This window comes from Nannobrachium achirus (genome assembly GCF_963921795.1).
Source record: "Nannobrachium achirus genome assembly, chromosome: 4".
In the NCBI taxonomy this organism is placed as follows: domain Eukaryota; kingdom Metazoa; phylum Chordata; class Actinopteri; order Myctophiformes; family Myctophidae; genus Nannobrachium; species Nannobrachium achirus.
In genome coordinates this window covers 31,745,793-31,771,187 of record NC_137813.1, presented here as the reverse complement: position 1 = coordinate 31,771,187, position 25,395 = coordinate 31,745,793, and the positions used below count along the sequence as shown (strand labels likewise).

General features: G+C 45.1%; 1 protein-coding gene across 1 annotated transcript in view; it reads right to left on the bottom strand.

Annotated features, from left to right (window-relative positions):
* caskin1 (CASK interacting protein 1) overlaps window positions 1–25,395 on the bottom strand; it is a gene marked incomplete at its 5' end in the record, with an annotated part of 152,900 nt that overhangs the window by 37,468 nt on the left and 90,037 nt on the right. Inside the window, 5 exons of the mRNA XM_080724917.1 lie at window positions 296–404; window positions 4,164–4,294; window positions 10,123–10,218; window positions 12,841–12,986; window positions 14,001–14,098. Of these exons, the coding sequence (XP_080581043.1) occupies window positions 296–404; window positions 4,164–4,294; window positions 10,123–10,218; window positions 12,841–12,986; window positions 14,001–14,098 (580 nt within the window). The remainder of the gene's footprint in view (window positions 1–295; window positions 405–4,163; window positions 4,295–10,122; window positions 10,219–12,840; window positions 12,987–14,000; window positions 14,099–25,395) is intronic.

Here is a 25,395-nt window from a genome sequence, read left to right as displayed (position 1 = left end):
CTATTAGGATCGTTGCTCAATGACACACACACACAGTGTCAGGAGGAGCCGGGATCGAACCGGGAACTTTTGATTCCCTGGCCGAGGACCCCCTCGAAAATGAAAATGCTGCATCTCAGGTGCAACTCATCCTCTAGTATTGAAATGTCAAATAAACTAGTCCATCTCTTGAGGCACTGACACTCACGGCTAGAGCTTATCTAGAATACCTGGTGTTCCCAGTCTAGGATCATATATTTCCGTTTAAAAAACAAAACACACAAGGTAGGAGATCATTTCATGCAGTTCCACTTACATCCAGCAGGAGTCTCACTGCCTCTGTCTTGCCACAGAGGGCAGCTTCGTGCAGGGCTGTGCCCGCCTTGGTCTGCCTGTTGATGTCTATACCTGCCTGGATCAACAGTCTGACAGCAGGGAGGAGGAATAAACATGCCATTAGAAAAGAGAGCAAAGGGTAGGAGAGGAGAGCGAATTGGACGGAGGACAGAGATAACGGGATGAGAAGAGGAGAGGAGAGAGGAGAGGCAGTGAAGTTAAAATAGAGAGGCGGAGAAGTTATAAGAGTGACAGAGTGGGATGAAAACCCAGAGGACAAGATTACAGGGAGGGGCGGTGGAAGACAGAACAGCAGATAAGGATGGATGGAGAACAGAACAGAACAGAACATTGTGAAGGAGGTGAAAAGGAGAATGGAAAGAGAATTGTTCAATCGACATGTACCGGAAACTTTATTTGCAACATTGTTTTTTCACAAACTTAAGAACATGAATTACATTAAGAGCAGAATGACATATATCAGTGTTTCATATTAATATCTGTCATTGTGCATTTGAATTGAACTCCCGAGTCCGGACCTCTCTAATAGTCAAATATGTCTAACATTTCTTTACCTCCCTGTATTCCCCTCAGATTTTGTTCGCTTTTGTTGCGGCTACTGTCATTCCCTTTTGTTACTTTTGACTCACTAGTTCATTCATCAGAGAGAGAGAGAGAGAGAGAGAGAGAGAGAGAGAGAGAGAGAGAGAGAGAGAGAGAGAGAGAGATAAAGAATGTAAAGAGGAAATGATGAGAGGAAGGACTGGGTCAGAGAAAGGTCACAAAGTGATGAAAGGTTAATGGGAACAAATGAGGTTAAACCTGACTCTATCCCAAAGAAACTCACATTCATTATCCTAATGTCTGTCTGTGTGTGTGTGTGTGTGTGTGTGTGTGTGTGTGTGTGTGTGTGTGTGTGTGTGTGTGTGTGTGTGTGTGTGTGTGTGTGTGTGTGTGTGTGTCTGTCTGTCTGTCTGTCTGTCTGTCTGTCTGTCTGTCTGTCTGTCTGTCTGTCTGTCTGTCTGTCAGTCTGTCTGTTGTCTGCTGTCTGTCTCTCTGTCTGTCTGTGTCATCTTGTCTGTGTTTTTCTGAGTGTATGCCTATGTGTCTGTCGGCATGTCTCTGTGTGTTTGTGCTTACTTGCGTGTTTGTGTGTGTGTGTGTGTGTGTGTGCGTGCGTGCGTGTGTGTGTGATGTTAATGAGTGTCATTTATCAGTGTCAGTTCTAGAGGGCAGACAGACCGAGACAGCCTCTATGACAGGCATTATTCTCTCTCTCTCTCTCTCTCTCTCTCTCTCTCTCTCTCTCTCTCTCTCTCTCTCTCTCTCTCTCTCTCTCTCTATCTTGTTATATATATGTATATATATATATATATATATATATATATATATATATATATATATATATATATATATATATATATATATGTTACAGTCAGTTTGGGTAACTCAGTCAGATCGTGGTAAGAGCGCTTGTTTTGTCGTTCACCACACACCAATCACCACCAGATGGCGACAACAGCCATTCACTAGTGTAGGCGCTGACGTCACTCGTTTGCGACTCTCTTTCTTTATTTACTAGCCTAGCTCGGCAGTGTTTAGCCATTAGCTTACTATGCCTTACTCTAACCCTAACCCTAACCTTAACCTCAGTGAAACTATGCCTAACCCTAACCCTAACCCTAACCCTAACCTCCGTGGGGTGAGGCGCTATCATTCCTGCCGACGCTACGTTGTTGTGGCTCAAAGCGACCGCTTGTTCCGCACCGCGCCGCACGACGAGTGCTCCGTTTCTCGATCTGACTGTTTCTCTATCTAACCGTGACATCTGTCAGTACAACTGTCACTCCAAAAATATGCTGTTAGATTCGCAGACAGAGACATAGGCTATAGATATACAGTAAGGTTGCAAAGGTTGCAACAGCTAATCAATTTAATTGACTTCATATTTTATCAAATATATGCAACTTAAATCAAAGTAAAATAGCAGATCTTCAAGCTCACAATGAGTCACAAACTTACAGATGGGCTATTGTCACAAATTTGACAAAGTACTGAATAAAACAGGGCATAATTGGTTAATCAGACTAATCGATTTAGTCAATTATAAAAATCTATTACAATGTTACAACGTATAAATAATATGTATAGAATCAATATGTCTGGGTAGCTCAGTCGATAGAGCACTCGCCTTTGAAACATACTGTACCATTTTGGGTTTGATCCCAGAGCAACACCAACTCAGTAACATGACTGATGTGTTAACTTTGTGCATTAAGCTATGGGAGCTGATGGCAGGGAGTGGCGGTCCATCTCCCACAGGACTCACGCTTTGAAAAGGGGATAGACACCCTCGTTGGGCTGATATACCGACAATAAGCCACTCCAACCTACTTGCTTAATCAATAGGATAATCGTTAGGAAGGTCATCGACAGCTGAAGCCTTACTAGTACAGTGGTTCTCAAACCTTTTCATGTCAAGGAATTAACATAGTAACACTCCACCATGTGTTACAGTAATTAAGCTGCAGAGTCTTAAACTTTAACTGCTTGCGCCCAGCGCGACTTGCATAATAAGGACTGTGCATAAGATGGTGACGGTATCACTTAATTAACGCATAAGATGTGGGCATAAGTAACGCATAAGATGTGGGCATAAGAGCATCATAATAGGGCCCCCCCAATGTTAAAAAATAAATCAAGGGGCGCCCGCTGGCCTGGGTGGTCAAGGCGCATACCACATACTAGGCTATGATGCCTGCTGGCCAACTCGGAACAATGTAAATAGGGAATGAATGCCCCGCCCTTTAATGCAAACCCCATTATACCTGTTTTCATTATACCTGTTGTCATAGGACCCGTTTTGAACATCTGTTTGCCTGTGTCCATTTATGCCCATATATGGAGATATCTGTATCTGTCTGTCTGCGTCCATTTTATGCCCATATATGGAGATCTTTGACCATCTGTTTGCCTCTGTCCATTTATGTCCATATATGGAGATATCTGTATCTGTCTGTCTGCAATCCATTTTATGCCCATATATGGGGGCATTCATTTTATGCCCATATATGGAGAACGTGCGTGCCCGTGGGACGAACGCCCATATATGGAGAACGCGCGTGCCCGTGGGACGAACGGTTCTCGAGATACGCGGATTACATACATACATACACACTCACAGAGATTTTTTGTTGACTCATGTGGCGTACGTGATGTCAGAGCCTTTTATGAAGTGATGTCACAATGAGTCAGAGCTTTCGCCGATTTCCTCCGGAACAGCCTGATGTCAACAATCAACCCCGCATAAGGAGATTCCGAACGTTTCGCGCCGGTTCGGGAAAACCACGCGTCGGGTCGGGTCGAGACCCGGCACTGCACTCCGTGCCGCGGCGGGGAACGCGCGTGCCGAATCTGAAGCCGGTGGGACGAACGGTTCTCGAGATACGCGGATTACAGACACACAGACAGACACGCAGAGACTTCTCGCATTTATAGATAGATGATCTGATACAGTGTGTTGACTGTAGTGTATAATACACATTATTAGACTGACTGAAGCATGTTAGTCATTAAGTGGAGAGTGGAGGCTGTTCTCCCTGTTGTGCTACGGTATCACTCCCTTATTACTCTGCTCAGGAGGACACTCATCAACACTGTAATTAATTAGACATGGCAAACTGAGTGTGTGCACACACGCGTGTGTGTGTGTGTGTGTGTGTGTGTGTGTGTGTGTGTGTGTGTGTGTGTGTGTGTGTGTGTGTGTGTGTGTGTGTGTGTGCGCGTGTGCGTGTGCATGTGCGTGTGTGTGTGTGTGTGTGTGCGTTTGTGTGTGTGTGTGTGTGTACCTGATGATGTCTATGTGTCCGTTCTTGGCGGCCAGGTGCAGAGGAGAAGTCCCATTAGGGTCGGTTTGGTCTCCAGGTTTGGGTTCCAGCAGAGCAGCACACATGTTACTGCTCAGCAACAACTGAACCACCTACACACACACACACGCACGCACACACACACACACACACACACACACACACACACACACACACACGCACACACACACACACACACACACACACACACACACACACACACACACACACACACACACACACGCACACACACACGCAGAAACCAAGACAAGCCCGTCTGTCACGACCACGCCCACGTCCTCATTCCAGAGGTCCTCATCTCCTGCCTATTAGCTCCACGCACCTGTCCCTCATTAGTTTCACCTATATATATGTTACAGTATGTTCAAGAAACCAGTAAAAGTTGTCAAGGAGCACTCGTTTTGACGTTCACCACACACTAATCACCACCAGATGGCGACGTCAGCCACTGCTCTGCCATTCACCAGAGTGTATATAAGAGAGTTACGTCACGCTTTGAACTCGCCGCAGACCGGAAGTGTTTACTCTTTATTTACTAGCCTAGCCTAGCCTAGCCTAGCCTAGCCTAGCCATTAGCTCCATTGTAGTCACTTGGACAGGGCGTTTAACGTGCGCTTGCCCAGGCCTTACGGCCTGGGCATAAATATAACGATTGCATTCACCACGGCTTCGTAACTCGCGCGGCGCTCCGCCGGCCGCGCGGCCCTGGCCCGCTCTTCGCGGCCACTCGCGACTGCGGCGCTCGGGGGCGAAGAGCAGGACCAAGGTCCGCTGGCCTTCGCGCCGCTTGGGGCTTCGTGGACCCAGGGGGGCCTCGTAACTCGTTTGGGCTTCGTGGACACAGGGGGGCTTCGGTAGCCGCTCGCAGTGTCGTGGACAATAGAGCGGCGCACCGCCTGGAGTACGTTGTTGTGGCGACCGCTTGCTCCGCCCCGTGCCGCACCACGAGTGCTCCGCGTCTCGAATGTGCTGTTTCTCTAATATACTATGACATATACACCCCTCCTCCACTCTGCTTCAGGCAGTATTGTTTGACACTCTTAGAGCCTAGCAGCTCCACACGGTCCCGTCCGTGTATGCCTTTGTTTACTACAGTATATGAACTTTGCTTTAAACTACTGTTGCCTGACTTACCTTTGTTTTGGAGTTATTAAACACCCTTGAAACCTGCGCCTGCATTCCAGTATATCATTACAGAATACTGCCTCAATGGAGGATGCAGCAGGTTTACAGAGGGTTGTTGGTGAACAGGGGCGTGTCCTTGGTGAACACAACATTAAGCTGAATCAGCTAGGCACAGCCATGGATAAGGTTCTAGCCCAACTCCAACAGCTGACCACCACCGTGGCGGCTTCACAGCTAGCCGCTCCGAACCTACAAGCTCCTAACGCGGATCAACATGCTGTTCCGCCGGATTCTCCTCCTCCTCCAACTACTGGCAGGTTAGCGCTTCCTGACAAGTATGATGGCACCGCTTCAAAATGCAAGGGGTTCCTCCTACAATGCTCCTTGTACTTTGCCCACCAGTCTGGAGCCCCCACGTCTGAGGCCTCCAAAGTGGCTACTATCATCTCTCTCCTGACTGGAAGGGCTTTAGAATGGGCCACTGCTGTCTGGGAGAATAGGGGGCCTGAGGTCAGGTCCTATGATTTGTTCCTGGATCAGTTTCGAGCTGTTTTTGATCATCCACCCGAGAGCCAGGATGGAGGTGAGCGGCTTCTTCAATTACGCCAGGGTTCCCGTACCGCTGCTGAATATGCACTCACCTTCCGCACCGTGGCCGCATCCAGTGGTTGGAATGAACCAGCTCTGCGCACCTTGTTCCGAAAGGGGTTACGGAGGGAGGTCCAGACAGAGCTGGCCTGCAGAGATGAAGACCTGTCATTGGATGCTCTCATATCCATGGCCATCCGCCTGGATAACCTACTCAGAGAGCGCCAGAGACCTTCTCGCTTCCCTTCGCCAAACACCACTAACTCTGAGCCTGTTCCGGAGCCCATGGAGGTGGATTTTGTCCGTCTCTCAGCGGCTGAGCGACGTCGCCGTATCCAGCTGGGTCTTTGCCGATACTGTGGAGCTGAGAACCACCAGCTTGCAGACTGTCCACTGAAACCGGCGTCGCACACTAACCGCAGAGAGCAGAGAGACAGCCCTCTGAGACCACCTACTACTACTACTGACGTGAGTACCCCACCTTCAGCTATTAGTACCAAACCTTTTCTGGTCCCGATTACTGTTGATGGCTGCTCTTCATGTGATGTCTCTACAGCATTAGTGGACTCCGGGGCTGCAGGGAACTTCATTGATAAGGACCTTGCTATGTCCCTTCACCTACCCCTTCACAATCTCATCACTCCCATTCCCATCCAAGCTCTCGATGGCAGACCTGTAGGTGACGGTACCATTACCCACATCACCAGTCCCCTCTTCATCACAGTAGGCGCTATGCATCGGGAGAGCATTCCACTGCTTGTGATTAGAGCGCCGATCCACAAGATCACTCTCGGTCTCCCCTGGCTCCAACTTCATAACCCCACCATTTCATGGACGGAGCCGGAGATTACAGCCTGGTCAAACTATTGTCGTGAAAACTGTCTTTCCTTATCATGTGGGTCTACGACAGTGGAAAGTCCAGAGTCTGCTTCTCAGCCCACCATCCCTGAGGCCTACCAGGACCTGAGTGAGGTTTTCTCCAAGGAAAGGGCCACTTGTCTTCCTCCTCATCGCGCTTGGGATTGCGCCATCGACCTGCTTGCCAGCGCTGCTCCTCCTCGTAATCATATTTACCCCCTATCCGTCACTGAGACCGAGGCCATGGAGGAGTATATCCAGGAGGCATTAAAGCAGGGTTATATCCGCCCTTCTACCTCTCCTGCGTCAGCGAGCTTCTTCTTTGTAGCAAAAAAGGATGGTGGCTTGAGACCTTGCATTGATTACCGGGGCTTGAACAACGTCACTGTCAAGTACCGTTATCCTCTTCCTCTGGTGCCAGCAGCTCTAGAACAGCTCCGGGGGGCTCGTGTCTTTACCAAGCTGGACCTTCGTAGTGCCTACAACCTGATCCGCATCAAAGAGGGAGATGAGTGGAAGACCGGCTTCAGCACCGCTACCGGCCACTACGAGTACCTGGTAATGCCTTTCGGATTGTCTAATGCCCCGTCTGTCTTCCAGGCATTCGTCAATGAGATCTTCAGGGACATGCTGGGCCGCCAGGTGGTCGTTTACATTGACGACATCCTGATTTTCTCAGCCACTATGGAGGAGCACATCAAACATGTTCGTGAGGTTCTCAGGCGTCTCCTGGACAACCACCTCTACGCCAAAGGAGAGAAGTGTCTTTTCCATCAATCTATTATCTCTTTCCTCGGTTACGTAATTGGCCCAGAGGGAGTGAAAATGGAGAAGCCTAAGGTGGATGCAGTGCAGAATTGGCCGAGACCTACTACGGTGAAGGAGTTGCAGCGATTCTTAGGCTTCGCAAACTTCTATCGCCGCTTCATACGGGGTTACAGTTCTGTAGCGGCGCCCCTCACATCTCTCCTCAAGGGAGGTCCTCGCAAATTGCCGTGGAACGAAGCTGCAACGGCCGCCTTCAACCGTCTTAAGAACTGCTTCACATCAGCCCCCCTACTGAAGCACCCTGATCCCGCCTTGCCATTTGTGGTGGAAGTGGATGCCTCAGAGGTCGGTGTCGGAGCAGTCCTCTCCCAGAGACAAGGTAACCCACCTAAATTATACCCCTGTGCTTTCTACTCTAAAAAGCTTAATCCTGCACAGAGAAATTATGATGTAGGTGACCGAGAGCTGCTGGCGGTGAAGAAGGCGTTGAAGGAGTGGCGGCATTGGTTGGAGGGAGCCAAGGAGCCATTCTTGGTGTTGACGGACCACCGCAACCTGGAGTACATCCAAAAGGCAAAGCGCTTGAACTCACGACAAGCTAGGTGGGCTCTATTCTTTTCACGCTTTGACTTTATCCTTTCTTTTAGACCGGGTTCCAAAAACACCAAGGCCGATGCTCTTTCTCGGATGTATGATGCAGCCGAGTTTCCAGCTGTAATTAGTCCCATCATCCATCCCTCTCGCATTGTGGCACCCGTGCTCTGGAACATCGAGGAGGAGATTCGTCAGGGCCAGGTAGCAGATCCTGTTCCGGCAAAATGTCCTCCCGAACGCACCTATGTTCCCATGACTGTGAGGGATCAGTTACTAACCTGGGCGCATACTTCTGTGGCAACTGGACATCCAGGTATTACCCGCACTACACAAGCACTCTCCGAGAAGTACTGGTGGCCCACATTAGTCCAAGATGTCAGTAGTTATGTAAAGTCCTGTTCCATCTGTGCCCAGTCTAAGTCCCCGCGACACGCTCCAGCTGGTAAACTACTTCCGCTTCCTGTTCCTGAGCGACCTTGGTCACACCTGTCCATTGACTTTGTTACTGATCTCCCCTCTTCTAACGGTTACACCACCGTGCTGGTAGTAGTTGACAGATTTTCCAAGGCCTGTCGTTTTATTCCTCTCACTGGTCTCCCCACTGCCTTCCAGGTAGCAGAGGTGATGTTTGAACAGGTGTTCCGGCACTATGGCCTTCCGGAGGACATAGTTTCAGATCGTGGCCCTCAGTTCACCTCACGTGTATGGAAGGCCTTCATGGGGAAACTGGGGGTTGCAGTGAGCCTCACCTCTGGCTACAGGCCGCAGTCTAATGGGCAAGTGGAAAGGACCAACCAGGAACTGGGGAGGTTCCTACGCAGCTACTGCATGGACCGGCAGGCTGAGTGGTCCAAGTTCCTTCCCTGGGCTGAGTATGCTCAGAATTCCCTCCGCCACTCATCTACAGGTCTGACTCCCTTCCAGTGCGTCTTCGGCTACCAGCCTCCTATGTGCCCCTGGAACTCAAGTAGGACAGAGGCCCCTGCTGTGGATGAGTGGTTCCGTCATTCTGAGGAGGTGTGGAGTGCAGCTCATGTCCGACTCCAGCGTGCCATCCGCCGACAAAAGGAGCAAGCTGACCGTCATCGCAGCAACACTCCGGTCTACAAGCCGGGAGATCGAGTCTGGCTCTCTACCAAGGACCTCAAACTTCGTATGCCCTGCCGGAAGCTGAGTCCGCGCTTTGTGGGTCCCTTCAAGATCCTGCGGAGCATCAATGAGGTATCATACAGACTACAACTTCCTGCTCATTACCGCATTTCACCCACGTTTCATGTCTCCCTCCTCAGGCCTGTGACTCCTGGTCCCCTGGCTGATGCTGTCCCCCTCGATACCCCACCACCTCCTCTCGACATAGAGGGCGCGCCTGCCTATGCTGTCAGAACCCTTCTGGACTCCAGGCACCGTGGGGGTCGGCTTCAGTATTTGGTGGACTGGGAGGGGTTCGGCCCTGAGGAGCGTTGTTGGGTTCCAGCTGTTGATGTTCTGGATCCGAATCTGATCCGGGACTTCCATCAGCATCATCCCGATCGACCCGCTCCACGCCCTCGGGGTCGGCCTCCAGGCCCTGTTCGTCCTGCGGCCAGTGCCGCGCGTCAGGGGGGGGGTACTGTCACGACCACGCCCACGTCCTCATTCCAGAGGTCCTCATCTCCTGCCTATTAGCTCCACGCACCTGTCCCTCATTAGTTTCACCTATATATACACCCCTCCTCCACTCTGCTTCAGGCAGTATTGTTTGACACTCTTAGAGCCTAGCAGCTCCACACGGTCCCGTCCGTGTATGCCTTTGTTTACTACAGTATATGAACTTTGCTTTAAACTACTGTTGCCTGACTTACCTTTGTTTTGGAGTTATTAAACACCCTTGAAACCTGCGCCTGCATTCCAGTATATCATTACACCGTCAAGCTCTTGAGCAAGAAAAAATACATGTGTTGAATGTAAAATGTATAGATGATGATGTGTGTGCTGTATAGATACTCACCCCAACTCTACCGAACTCACAGGCCAAGTCCAGAGGAGTCTTTCCTGCATTGTCAACAATGCATGGGTTGGACTGGTGCTGCAGTAGCATCTCAGACTGATGCACGCACCGCGCACGCACACACGCACACACGCACACACACACGCACCCACACACACACACACACACACACACACACACACACACACACACACACACACACACACACACACACACACGCGCGCACGCACACACGCACACACGCGCACACACACACACACACACACACACACACACACACACACACACACACACACACGCACACACACACACACACACACACACACACAGATATATTGTTTGAGTTAATGCTTTATACTGTGATGTTTACAAGGAACGGTAACAAATAAGGTATTAGTAGGAAATGTATGCTAGCAAAGCAAATCTAAACCTTGGCTATGAGAACTGGAAACGCCTGAGCAAGAACCACCACATTGGTAGGATACACTTTCTTACAGTTACGGGACGATTTAACAGCGGGTCTCAGCCGGCGACGCTGGTCGATATAAATCTCCTAGTGGGCGTTCCTGCCGTCATTACCGCATGTCCTCCATTGGGTAAACAAAACAACACATGAATTTGATTGGCTATCGCCGGACGATATTGTCCAAAAGATAAAATATTTCATATTTTTAGACAACTTTGCTCCGCCCACTTTTCCACTATCTGCTATCCACTACTGCTATCGGCAGTAGTTGCCGGGTCCCATAGACAAATAACACACTTCTGGAAAATACGCCAGGCTGTCACCCGCTGTGAAAAAAAAATGTCGGGGCGCCCGCTGGCCTACCGGTCCAGGTGCATACCACATAGGCTCTGATGCCTGACAGTGTGCCGCGGGTTCGAGTCCTGTTCGAGTCCCCAATAAAAGCCTCAAAACTAATCTTACAAAAAAAACGCATACACGTTCAGCATCTGCTTTACATTTCCAATTATTTTATTTTATTTAATCTTTACTTGACCAGGTGGTCACTTTAGATCAATGACTTTTTCAAGCAAGACCCGACAAGACACAAGAGAGTCTTTAGTGTGCCTACAACTCCAGCTTTAACATTAATAAAAAGGTTGAAGAAGTTGATTTCAGGCAGAGGAATGCACTTACATTCCCATAGCCCTCCCGTGATGATAGCTACCTAACATCATGAGATTTCCATATTTGGCAGTCTCGCACCTGTCAACAGACTGTAAAATGGTAATTCACAACGCTAAACAGTCGTGAGGCGATACAATAAGACACTCTGGTTGCAATTTCAGAGAGTTAACTGTGCCCCGCAAGTTCCCTAATGGGCTGTGTGTGTGTTTGTGTACAACAATAGCTGTAAATCACCCATGCCAATTTGTGTCCTACCGTAGTAGAATCATGAGCGTTCATTTATCCATTTTGTACCTCCGGAGAGTGCACAAATGCAACCAAACGGACCCTTAAGGGTGCATTTTGTACAAGGGTACACTCTCAGAGTAAAATTTTATCTCGGGATTTTACAGTGTTGAAGCGATTTTAAGAGAATGCAACCTGGGAGGAATGCCAAATTGGTGCTGTGTAAAATGACCTCCGAGAGACTGCTGTGGCACCGAGTGAATGGAAATGAGAGACGGAGCGGTTGGGAAAAGATTTGGGAGAATACGCTATTCACATCACGCAACACTGTGACCAGGAAATGGGGGTTGTAATTATTTAACACGCTGTAAAAAATGACCTGGAAAACACTTTATATTCAGTAATAGTTTTATACGAAATCATCAACTGATCGTTCGAGATTTCAAAGGTCTACTGTTGTAACGTGTTTAGAGAGTGTTTTCCATCATGGGATTAAGAAGGTTTTAGCTGCTGTGGTTAAGGGAGCTGTCACATTTCGCTTCCTAATTAGCCAGCTTGCCAAAGACCTTCAGTGCTTCTGCCACAGTTTGTGTTTTAACCACTTAAACCCTGGTAGAGCAGAGTCCCTCAGGGCTCTATGCTAGTGTGTGCTAGTTTCCTGTTGTAGTGATGGGGAAAGCTTTTGCTTTCTGCTGCCGTGACGCGTGTCGATTTTCTGATGAAGTCTTCCCCACAGTACGGATGCTGGGGTATCAACAGTACAGTAAGAGGTTAACAGAGCAGGAAAAGGCTTCTCTGGTGCCTCTGTAACAGCCTTTTAGACATTGCCATGTGACAATGAAATTCTCCTTTGAAACTAAATAACAATGAAATTCTTTCAAGCATGGTGGCAGCTCCATTACGCACTGCAAAAATATATTGCTTTTATAGTCTGCAACACAGAAAAAAAATGCACAAAAAAAAAAAAAGAAAAAAGAAATCTCCACCAGGAACTTTATTGCTTTTTTTTTTCCTAATATGAACTGGAATATGTATTGGAAGCTGTGTATGCTTATTGCATTTTCAGTTTGTCTTCTTCTGTCAAGCCACGGGCAATTTTCCAGAGCGTTTATCCTTTACTCAGAGCTATAGTACAGTACAGAGGTAAAATTAAATGAACACTGAGGAGCAAGTAATTTAGTTGAGCCTGATTTATATTTTGTTGTGCACTGGTGTCGCCCAGAGAAAAATGGCAATCTATAACCTCATACAACGCATCGCAATGGCTATGTTGTGAGCTTGTAGATCTACGATTTTAGATGAACGACCCGATGACGCACAACCCAGTATGAAGCAGGCGTTTCAGTATGAGTGATTCTCACCACATCATAGTGTCCATGCTGGGCTGCCAGATGAAGGGGGATCTGGCCTTCATCTGATTGGCCGTTGAGTGAAGAACCGGACTTCAACAGCATCTTCATAGGCTCCGCCTTACCCTGCCAGGCAGCATAGTGCAGCGGCCGCATGCCTGCGTGCATGCACACGCACACGCACACGCACACGCACACGCACACACACACACACACACACACACACACACGCAAAGAAAAGCAGATACACTTATGTCCACGCTAGCATGTCACGGCAGAAATCTCCATATCTCGTTTTGTTTTGTAATGAACATCCCTACTTGATTAGTAATGATTACACTACAGCGTCACACAAAAGCATCACAAATAGCAGACCTGCAAGTTGGAAACACGGTGCTAATTTAGAATTTGAATCTTCAAACGTTTTGTGACATTTCATGACTTTGTATAATCACATGATAGCAACGGTACCTGTCCTGAGGACTCTAGGTGTGGTACAGTATATCAATCTACCTTATTTACAGTAAATTTACTTTGCCTAATTTCCAACATTTGTGCTCGCTCGCTACACTTGTTTAAAGGACAACAATAAACCCACGGCTTCTGTCTTTGTTTAGATGGACGATACGGTACAAAGATAAAAGTCTAGTACAAAATCAGTTATATAGGCTACTCATGGTCGACTCAGTCTATTCCGTGAGATGACGGCAATGTTTTTGTACCAGTAGGTCCTCATAGCATCTCAATCTGTAGCACTATAGCTCTGGTATGTTATCACTACTCTTAAATGTGCATGTCAGTTTAGTACGGTATGTCACTGGTTCTCAAAAATGTCATGTCAAGGACCCCAAATTGATATGTATTTTGTCGAGGACCCCCATCAGAAAATGTGTTGTGTCAGGGACTTCCAGAAGAAAAGATTTGTGTTGTTTTTTTCTTCAAAAATGGCAGTTTGCGTGACTGTGTGTGTGTGTGTGTGTGTGTGTGTGTGTGTGTGTGTGTGTGTGTGTGTGTGTGTGTGTGTGTGTGTGTGTGTGTGTGTGTGTGTGTGTGTGTGTGTGTGTGTGTGTGCACGCGCGCACGTGCATGAGTTGATTCTGACAGTAAAGTTTGATTTAGTTTTAGTCATAGACTTTTATCCATAGAACCAGATTGTATTTGTTCTCTCTCACCTTTCTGGTCTCTGATGTCCACAGCAGCCTGTGACTCCAGCAGCAGTGAGATGAGCTCCAGGTTCCCGTTGAGAGCTGCATGATGCAAGGCAGCAAACCTACAACACAATGCACGTTGAAACATTACTCCTTTGTATCAACTGAATGACTCAAAATGATGTGCTTTCATTTAGGTCAGTGGTTCTCAACCTTTTCAGGCCGCGACCCCAAAAAATAATCATATTTTAAATGGGGAGTGCCCCCCACCTTGACCAGCACTAAGAGTTGCGGCATTACATTTTGTATAACACGGTTGGTTCTATTGTGAAAATAGCAGATCTACAGGCTCACAACGCCTCGCGTTGTGAGCATGTAGATCTGCTATTTTCACAATTTCTGCTTCTAATATTTGACCAATGTTTAATTTGTCACTTTAGAGGTATTTAAAAGTCCATAAATAGTCAAATGTGCAGATACCCTCTATACACTTAAACGTTATGTTGGTTTGTTTATTGTTGAGTGAGAAAACAATGTTGCACATTAAGTTAATCATCTGGGGACCCCCCCAAATAATTTGAGGACCCCCCTGGGGGTCCCGACCCACAGGTTGAGAACCACTGATTTAGGTTACAATGTGCAGGACTTTCATTTAAATATTTGAGCAGATCAATGAGGAGTGAGGTGTATACCAGTGTCTTTACATCTTATTATCTTTAGCCCACAGCGTTGAAAAGCAGAACACAGTTCAACTTGTGACTTGCTAAAGCATACTGGAAAACCACAGTGCTGTTTATCTTCAAGAATACTTCAGGATAGGATGCACTCCAGCTCTATGGGGTGGCAGCAATCAGTTCAGGTCATCCGGTAAGAACAGTGATTTCGTTGTTCCAGCTAAAACTGTTAACGATCTGGGTTAACAAAAAAACGTCACCCGTGGGCAGAATCAGATGATATAATCTGGGTTTTTAATAGTTGGCGGTTTAATAGTAATATTTCTTCTATTTCTGTTTCTATTTCTTCTCTCTCTCATATCTCTTCTGATGTCCTAGCATACCTTTGACGCTTAACTGTTTTTAATTGACACTTAATGGTTATCTTGCTCTTCTAAATCAATCCTTTGGTCTGGTACTATACAGTATATGCTGTCGGGCCCAAAAACCTCCTAAATCCAAAATGTTAATTTTCGGGAAAATGAGCTCAAGTGGAGTTAGGAGGTTTTGACCGAAGGGCTTTTTACTACTTTTCATTGGTTCAATATTATTTTAACCAACACACAGACGTAAAAGGTGTTTAATAGCACATATCTTTGAAAAAAAGAGAGGGCCAATCGGGTGGAGTTGGCTGGTTTGGCAGAAAGTGTGGAGTTAGGAGGTTTTGTACCAAGCACTTTTTACTACTTTCCATTGGTTCAATATTACTTTAATCAACACTCAGATGTAAAGGGTGTTCAATAGCTCTGATTTATGCCAAACAATCTAAAACCTCAAAAATGGAGTTAAGAGGTTTTGGCCAGACAGTGACGATATCCTAGTGTATGCTCAAAGTTGTAAATATAGGTTCCATGTGAAGAGTGAGGCCTCGCCTGCTAGTATGACATCCAACTAGGGAATGGGGATGAAAAACAGGGGTAGGAGTGGGATGGTTTGATCCTGAACTGAAATTTTATCTTGAAGATAATGTAATGCAATGACACACTAAGTTACTGTACACACACAGTGTACACACACACGCACGCACGCACGCACGCACGCACGCACGCACGCACGCACGCACGCACACACACACACACACACACACACACACACACACACACACACACACACACACACAAACAAATGCGTGTACACACGAAAGCAAAAACACACCATACAAAGGCCAGTAAATAATGTCAGTCAGGTCATATCATAAAGAGATTCAAGAGGATTGTAAGCATGTAAATAAATGACATAATCTACAGAAACCATTAGTTGGATCATCAACTCCATCAGCTATCTACCTCATCACTGTACCATCTACCCATTACCCAATATACCCCATCAGCTGTAAAACACAAGATGGAGGAGAGAGACTGGGGTAGCGGGATGAGAAAATAGAGACACTATGGTACAAATAGCATACATTTCAATCATGTGTATTCCATGTATTTAAAGGCATGTGCACACATAGACATCAAAGGGGGCTTGAGCCCCTGCCCTTTTACCAGTCTGTAAAAAGTGCCCTCTCCCGACTATGAGAGCTGTTTTCACCATGGTGAAAGAATTGCAAATGTCCCCCTTTCCATGCCATATACGGTACCTGAAGGCAGCATTCAAGAGAATTGCCTTGTCTAAATTCTTCTGAACTTGTGTTGAAAGAATTGCCCTCTCTATCCATGCCATACGCCACATCTCCACTTCTCCAGTACTCACTTGTTTATGCTTAGTTTAGTGTGGTATCGAGTACCGAAAATAGCCAAAGTCCAAGCTCACAACAGGTCTGCTAATTTCAATATTTTCACCAAAGGCCCTTTTAGAAATGTCAACCCCTGCCTCTCTAACATTCTCTGCACCTCCCTGTGTATTTATCCTTTTGTGAGTCTAGGTTTACATGAGTGTATGTTGGTACATGCCTGAGCTGCATGATGCAAGGCAGCAAACCTACAACACAATGCACGTTGAAACATTACTCCTTTGTATCAACTGAATGACTCAAAATGATGTGCTTTCATTTAGGTCAGTGGTTCTCAACCTTTTCAGGCCGCGACCCCAAAAAATAATCATATTTTAAATGGGGAGTGGGGACCCCCCCCCCCCCCCACCTTGACCAGCACTAAGAGTTGCGGCATTACATTTTGTATAACACGGTTGGTTCTATTGTGAAAATAGCAGATCTACAGGCTCACAACGCCTCGCGTTGTGAGCATGTAGATCTGCTATTTTCACAATTTCTGCTTCTAATATTTGACCAATGTTTAATTTGTCACTTTAGAGGTATTTAAAAGTCCATAAATAGTCAAATGTGCAGATACCCTCTATACACTTAAACGTTATGTTGGTTTGTTTATTGTTGAGTGAGAAAACAATGTTGCAACATATATATATATATATATATATATACGGTACCTGAAGGCAGCATTCAAGAGAATTGCCTTGTCTAAATTCTTCTGAACTTGTGTTGAAAGAATTGCCCTCTCTATCCATGCCATACGCCACATCTCCACTTCTCCAGTACTCACTTGTTTATGCTTAGTTTAGTGTGGTATCGAGTACCGAAAATAGCCAAAGTCCAAGCTCACAACAGGTCTGCTAATTTCAATATTTTCACCAAAGGCCCTTTTAGAAATGTCAACCCCTGCCTCTCTAACATTCTCTGCACGTCCCTGTGTATTTATCCTTTTGTGAGTCTAGGTTTACATGAGTGTATGTTGGTACATGCCTGAGTGTTTGTACACATTTGCCAGTGTATACAGTACATGTACTGTATATATACTGTATCATCTGTATGTGTGTGTGTATGTGTGTGTGTGTGTGTGTGTGTGTGTGTGTGTGTGTGTGTGTGTGTGTGTGTGTGTGTGTGTGTGTGTGCGTGCACGCGCGCGCGCGCGCCTGTGTGTGAGCGTGTTATTTGTGTTTTATATCGAAATTCCATAAAATATAAAGAGAGAAATATATTATTGTAATCACAAAAAGATAATATACCATATGAAAAGTATTCTGCTCTCCAGTACACCGCCCCACTTTCCAAATGGTCATGTCTCAATCACTCAGTCAATCAATGTCACATCTTCCAACATTCTAAATCCATCTTGTCATGAACTGCACGCCATAGTCCATGACATGTGATATCACTCAGGTATGCACCTTCACTCTATCATGGTTAAACCTTTTTTATGTCAAGGGACCCCCAGAAGAGAGGATTTGTAAAATAAATAAATACAATTATATATATATATATATATATATATATATATATATATATATTTCTTTTTTTATTTTTATTTTTTTTTACTGCTATTTTTTTTACAAAAATAGCAGATGTTTTAAGGCGAGCTCAAAGTGATACTCTGTGAGGTTGTGACGCTATATTAACTCTTTTTGCTGGGGACCCCCTGGAATCCCCCCAAGGACCCCTGGGGGTCCACAGACCCCACAGCGAGAACCACTGGGTTAGACAACCATAATGTAAGTACTAAGTAGGCCAGTAGAACTTGCCACCTTCACACTGTAACGTTATCATCATTAGCCTCTGTATCCACGAGCATGCAAGATATAGTCTAATTATCATTAAAAGAATGTTATCTCCGTCATGCAGGACACCTTACAAATATGCAATTAACTTCTGAAGCAGGTGGTTATATTTGGCAGTTTAGTTTAATGCAGTGATTAGTCACACCGTTTTTTTATAGCCCTTTCTCTCTCTAAAAATGTGCTGTTTAAAAGTGTGGCCATGAGTTGTGACAACATTGGAATGGGAATAGATTGTACTTGCTTGAGCCCAACATGTCTCTGCACACACATGCACACACGCATGCGCACACACACGCACACGCACAACACACGCACACAAACTGCAGCTAAACACTCGATCACTCTCTCTCTCTGACTCGCAGTAAAAGTGACAGGTATCGCCTCCCTCTCTTCATTCTTCTACCTTATTCTCTCTATCCATTTCTCAATCTCTCTCTCTGTCAGGACACCTGCTGTTTGCTGTCAGGCGGTCTTAAAGACAGCTTCCAGAGGCGGTCCTTCTTCACTACAACCTCGGCTTGACAAATCAGTGGAGGCTTGATGTATTATGTATTAGCATGCCCCGTCGCTCTGTGTTCTTTATACAATAAGGGATGTGCTGTACTGTATCTCTGCTACGTTTCATACCACCTGCAGGAATAATTTAAGAATGCCATTTTACTTTTTTTCAAAGTACATTCATGTGGGAGAAAGATGAAGAAGAAGAAGAAAGGATTACATTTATATGCAATATCGCACTGTATAGCTTGAGACACTAAGTGTATGTGTGTGATACTATTGTTATGAGTTATGATATGGCTACAACAACCATGGTTAAAGACACACTACTAAGCACCCTAAATGAAAGGAAATGTGCCACACACAGAGGTTGCCTCTAGGTTGCCTTTTGCAGGACCCATAAGAGTGGTCTAATATACAAGTACATCAATGGTTCTCAAACGTTTTCATGTAAATGACCCCCAAATTGACACTTGTTAGCCCACGGGCCCCCATTTGAAAAGATATGGCAGGGACCCTCATAAGAGAAGATTATTATTATTATTATTAGAAGATCTATCAGTGATTCTGAACCATTATAATTTTAAGGACCCCCGGTTTGACATGCATTAGGCTACGGACCCCCATTTAATGGCATTTCTATCTCTGAGCCCCCAATTTATAATGTAAAATCAAAGTTAATTTAACTCTGAGTGTGTACAAATTGTACAAATGTGTACACTCTCTGAGTTACATACCCATAAGGATCCATTAGGTTCCTACCTATCATTTAGCTGGGGACTCCTTGGAACCCCCTCAAGGGCCCCTGGGGGTCCGCGGACCCCACTTTGTGAACCAACGCAGTACACAGCTAAAAGTGTCTAATAATAAGCATTAGAACCTAAAATGGCTGCAATCACGCAAGGTTAGATGTTCTGAATCAGCCCAGCTAGGTAAACGAGGAGAGAAAGTATGACACATTAATCTCCTATGGAGGCTGGGGAGAAGTGCTGCCGTCTGTTCCCTCCACTACAATCAATTCATATTTTCTTAGCCAACAATTCCCAGATGTTAATGTAATTTGCTGAGGTAGGCAGAACAATGGAATAAAATAAAATAAAAACAAAACAAGAGCCCAAAGTGTTTGCCGAATTTGACATTATCATTTGAACTTTGACATTATACCTTGACACACTGTAGCACAGCAATTTAACATATCGTCACTGTCGGGCAGAAACCTTGTATCTCCAAGTTTCAAATTTGTACGTTTTTTTCACAAAGTAAAGCCCTGCTTCATCAGACAAGGCCGTCGCACAAAAGTAGTGAGGCGTTGTGTGCTTGTAGATCTGCTGTTCTCACTAGTTTAAATAATTTTAAAAATGATAAATACAAAACAAACGGTTTTGGACATACAAGGTTTCCACCCAATAACAACGATATAGTCATTGTTGGGCAGAAAACTTGTATCTCCCGTGTTCCTCCACCCGCGTCATCAGCACCCACACCCTAAGTGGGGTTGGCGATAGGGCCTTTCTGTGGTGAGTTTGCATGTTCTCCCCGTGTCTCCTTGGGCATAGGCCCTCACACAAAAACATGCAGTAGTCCTGGTTTCTATACTACCTCCCCCTAGCCAGCCGGGTGCTCCCCAATGTCCCCTGGCGCGGCAGGGGGAGAGCTGAAACCAGGACTACAGGTTAGGTAGTCACCGGGTGAGAAAAATGGCTTACAAAAACCGTGGGATAAAAAACATTAAAAAAAAAAGAAAACTTGTAACTCCAAGTTTCCAATTTGCATGTTTTTTCGTAAAGTGAATACAAGACTGTCGCACAAAACTATAGCAGATCTACAATCACCTTGTGTGCTTTGCTGTTTTCTGCAATTTTCGCTATTTTAAATCATTTTTAAAATGATAAATACAACAAGGTTTCCACCCGACTACAGCAATATCCAATGCTTAACACTGAGGGGACTCGTTTTTCAGCACAAGCTGACTTCTCTCTGCAGAGGAGTTGCACAAGCGCACAGTTTCACAAATCTCTACTCTATCTATAGAACCGAAGGTGTGAATCTGTCATAGAAAGTGAGAGGCGTGTATATGGAAATGCCATATGGAATATGGAAATGTGGAATATGGAATAGCCTGCTGCAGTGCTGCTTTGACACACGCATTCCCCATGGGATCACTGGAGTTCTCTCTAAGTAAATGTTCACATTTGTTCTGTTCCATTCTAGCATGTTCTTTTCCATTGTATTGTCGTTCAAGGCCAAGTACATTTCTGACATGCGTACATACAATATAGCAGAATAATAGCATGTATTCTTATTACAGTGGAAACATTTCTCAACAATGTGCAGCAATGTGCAGCACAGAAATAATTCAAGACATGCAAGGCATAAATATTAATATGAGATGTATCTACAGTATGTATGTTGCATTGCACTGCGTTCTATCCAGTCATTTATATTTGATTCTGTTCTGTTCCATTGTTTTCCATTGCATTATATTGTATTGTATCCTGATATGTTGGATTCTGTTCCCTTCAGTATAACTATGGGGGAGTAGATGTACCGTACTTGTGTTGGTTGCTGTAGAGTTATGTAATGTGTCAGAGCTGACGTGTGCCAGAGTGAGAGCTGACGTTGAAAGCAGCAGATACGCTAGTGGGGGATTAGATATGATGATGATGATGTGTCAAATCCGAAAGGAATAGGATAAAGCCTGATTCATACTTTGCCACACGACAGCGCCGGCCGCACGCCGGAAATAGCTGGAGTTTGTAGATCGGCTGTGACCCAGCCGTACGATGTGAACATAGATTAGGACTAGGGTCTCAGTTGTACATGGTCGCGTGCCGGTGTCGTGCCTAAACATGATTAATAGCCCACTACATCCAGTAGGCCAGAAACATATGGAGCATTAGGATGGATGGACAGACAGAGACAGACAGACAATCATACTGACAGGTGAATTGAAATTAATGTTCAGAGAGAGAGAGAGAGAGAGAGAGAGAGAGAGAGAGAGAGAGAGAGAGAGAGAGAGAGACAGACAGACAGACAGACAGACAGACAGACAGACAGACAGACAGAATGACAAACATGAATTGGAGACTGTCAGACACGTATTTTTTAAAGCAAGTACTCCACTATTTTAACTCAAGTACCAATTTGACAGAGCAACTTGTAGTCACTAGTTGAGTAATATTTGACCGGTCAAACACTTGGTTGGGTACTGAGTACTTTGTCCACCGCTGGATGCACATACAGTATAGACCAGTGGTTCTCAAAGTGGATTCTAGGGACTCCTTTAAATTGACCCATACAAGTCTGTAACTCTGACAGTGTACAAATGGAACCAAATGAACCCCGGGTTCATTTGGTTCCATTTGTACACTGTCAGAGTTAAGGGGGAGACCTTGAAATGTGAAAGTTTGAGAAACACTGGCATAGACCAACGGACAGACAGACAGACAGACAGACAGACAGACAGACAGACAGACAGACAGACAGAATGCTTTAGATTAGGCAGGTATATATTCTATATGGAACTGGTTGGCCCTGAACCCATGCTAGCTAAACTGTGATTGGAGGATGAATGTTCAGTATCCATGGAGACGGTCCCCTTTGGCCATGCTTCCAGCACTACGTTTGGTGTGTGTGTGTGTGTGTGTGTGTGTGTGTGTGTGTGTGTGTGTGTGTGTGTGTGTGTGTGTGTGTGTGTGTGTGTGTGTGTGTGTGTGTGTGTATATATACACATATATGTGGATGCGCACATATACTGTATGTGGATGCTTGTGTGCGTGTTTGCGTGTGTGAAAACACGTTTGCATGTTCCGACTCTCCATTGGTGGGAATAGAAACGTGTGAATGCGTGTGAGGTATAGGCAGAGAGAGAATTAGAAAAGAGTGTGAAAACAGATTGCATGCGTGTCACACTCTGGCTTTCAGTGTGAGAGAGTTTGTGTGTGTGTGTGTGTGTGTGTGTGTGTGTGTGCGTGCGTGCGTGCGTGCGTGCGTGCGTGCGTGCGTACCGGTATGTGTGTGGGTGCATGGTGGAATAGCATACTAAAGAGCAATGCGGTCCCAGTGTGACACGTGCCTTCTCACTGTAAGATGTCTTTACATTTTGTAAGAAAACTTCAAGTCTATTCCGGGATGACCCACACTGGTATATAGTTTTTAACTTTCAACTTTAAAGGACTTTAACATTTCTTTTTTTCTATCGATTACTCACCCCATGGAGACTTGAATTAAATTTTTTTTTTGTCGGATAATATAATAATCGCATAATATATAATACATTTGTAGTTATACGCATTGATTCCGGATGGAGACACAAATGCATTCTTGTCTCCATCCGGAATCAATGGGGGTAAATTTATCATAATCAAATCAAATGCCACAAAAACAAAAGAATATTATTGAACTCAAGTTTCCACCGGATGAGTAATTGATAGAGAAAAGGTCATTTTGAGGCTGATCTATTCCTTTAACACTCGCATGACTGAACCTGATTTTGAGATTTTGAGGTGGTTTGGGTTTGCTCAGGAAACTCTGAGAAAGTTTCCCTTTCATGATTTTTGCTTATCATACAAGCAAAGACTTGTTTTTTTCCTACCGCTTGAGACGTTTTGTAAATATGAAATAAAATGTTTTGAGTGTTTCCTGTGCATTCTAATTCCATTTCTAAATTTCAAAAACAGGTCAAAATGACCTGTTAGTCATGTGAGGGTCAAATGAACACTCAGATTTGACTGTGGCATGTAGGCCTACAGTAGTACCTCAGTTCCCAAGTCTGAGACCTAAAAGATGATTTTGTTGTCACCTCTGGACCAGACATTGTAAAATACATATGAAATAACCACAAGCCCTATTTAACAAGTGTGTGTGTGTGTGTGTGTGTGTGTGTGTGTGTGTGTGTGTGTGTGTGTGTGTGTGTGTGTGTGTGTGTGTGTGTGTGTGTGTGTTTATTTTGTACATTTCTGAAATTCTTTTGTAAAATATAGACTTTTTGAAATAATTTACTTACGACCCATACAAATCATTACGCGACCCCGGTGTTTGGAAAACACTGGCACTGTTATCTTTTCCGTAAGAAATTCGGAGTCTTTCTGACTTTCATTATGCTTTCCCTTGAAAGGATAATAATGCCAGTCAGAAATACGTTTACTATAATGTTAGCTTGTGTTTGAAGCTCAACGTTGGACATCAGAGGAAGTGTTACGGTCTCAGATGTGAAGCATCAAAGATATCAGCCACCGCCGCGTAGAAACCTTGTAGGTTCAAAACTGCAACTTTTCAGGAAATGGAAAAAGAGAACCTGTGTTCCAAATTGATCCCAAGTAGTTATTATTTATTCACAAGCTCTTGTATACTATTCATTGGTTAAATATTCACAAGACCCACAGACACACTAAACCACTTTCACTGTTTTCAAAACATAGCAAAAATAGCTGCTCTACTATACCCAAAAATAGCCGTTCTACAAGCACACAGCGCCTAGGCATTGTGAGCTTGTAGATCGGCTATTTACACTACCTTAAATATATTTTTTAAAATGATAAATACCTAACGAACTGTTTTGGACATACAAGGTTTCCACCCAACAACAACGAAATTCACGCGGCCCCGCCATTTGACCACTTAACATGGCAGCCTTTTGGGTGGCGTGTTGAGTGGTCCGATGGGTAACAGAATGTGGAGATACGGGGTTTCTGCAACAGCATGGTATGCTACCGTATATACTGTAAGAAGCAGACAGCTGAATCTGCCCGGACTGCGCATGTGCCTTAACCCACTTCTGAATCTATGTGATGTCACCGTTCCCTCGCAGGGTTAAACAAGGATACTGTTACCCAATGCCGCACTACTGTACCCTGCATAATACAGTAGTGTGTGTGCGTGCGAGTGCGTGCGTGCATGTGTGTGTGTGTGTGTGTGTGTGTGTGTGTGTGTGTGTGTGTGCATTACTTTTATGTATGTGTCTGCACGTGTGAAGCCCTGCAGAGATTGTGTGTGTGTGTGTGTGTGTGTGTGTGTGTGTGTGTGTGTGTGTGTGTGTGTGTGTGTGTGTGGTGTGTGTGTGTGTGTGTGTGTGTGTGTGTGTGTTCGTTCATTCGTGCGGGGGAGGGGCAAGGAAGCCCTCCTCTGAGCCAAGTAGTAAAAACCTGCCATGAAATATTCATGTCCTCCTTCTCTCCATCTCTCCTCTCCTCCTCTACACATCTATAGTTCATCCCTCTGACTCCCCTCCTCTCTCTTAATCCCTCCATCCCTCCATCCACTTTTACAAGGAATCCCCATCTCCCACCGTTCTGTCTCAATTCCCTTGTTCCCCTCCCCTCCCCTCTAAAATGTACTCTAAAATAGTCAATATTTAATGTTATACTATACATTGTTATACTTAACATGTTATACTTAAATACATAAAAAAAGATCTATGCTTGTAGATCTGCTATCACAGGCCTAATCTCAATTTTCTTTGGCTGATTCGTATCCCTTTTGACATGCATTTGTTCCTCTCTCCAAACTCTTCTTCTTCTACTCTCCTTTTCACTTTGTCTCATTTGTGATCTCCTGCTACAGTATAGCTATTTGGGAACGTTCCTTGTGGTGAAACAGGTGCCTGTTTTGTCCAAAAGGTTACATGGGTTGAGATGATCTAGAAAGGTAGGCTAGTTCATGTGAATAACATTTGTTTTTCAAGTGATTTTTAT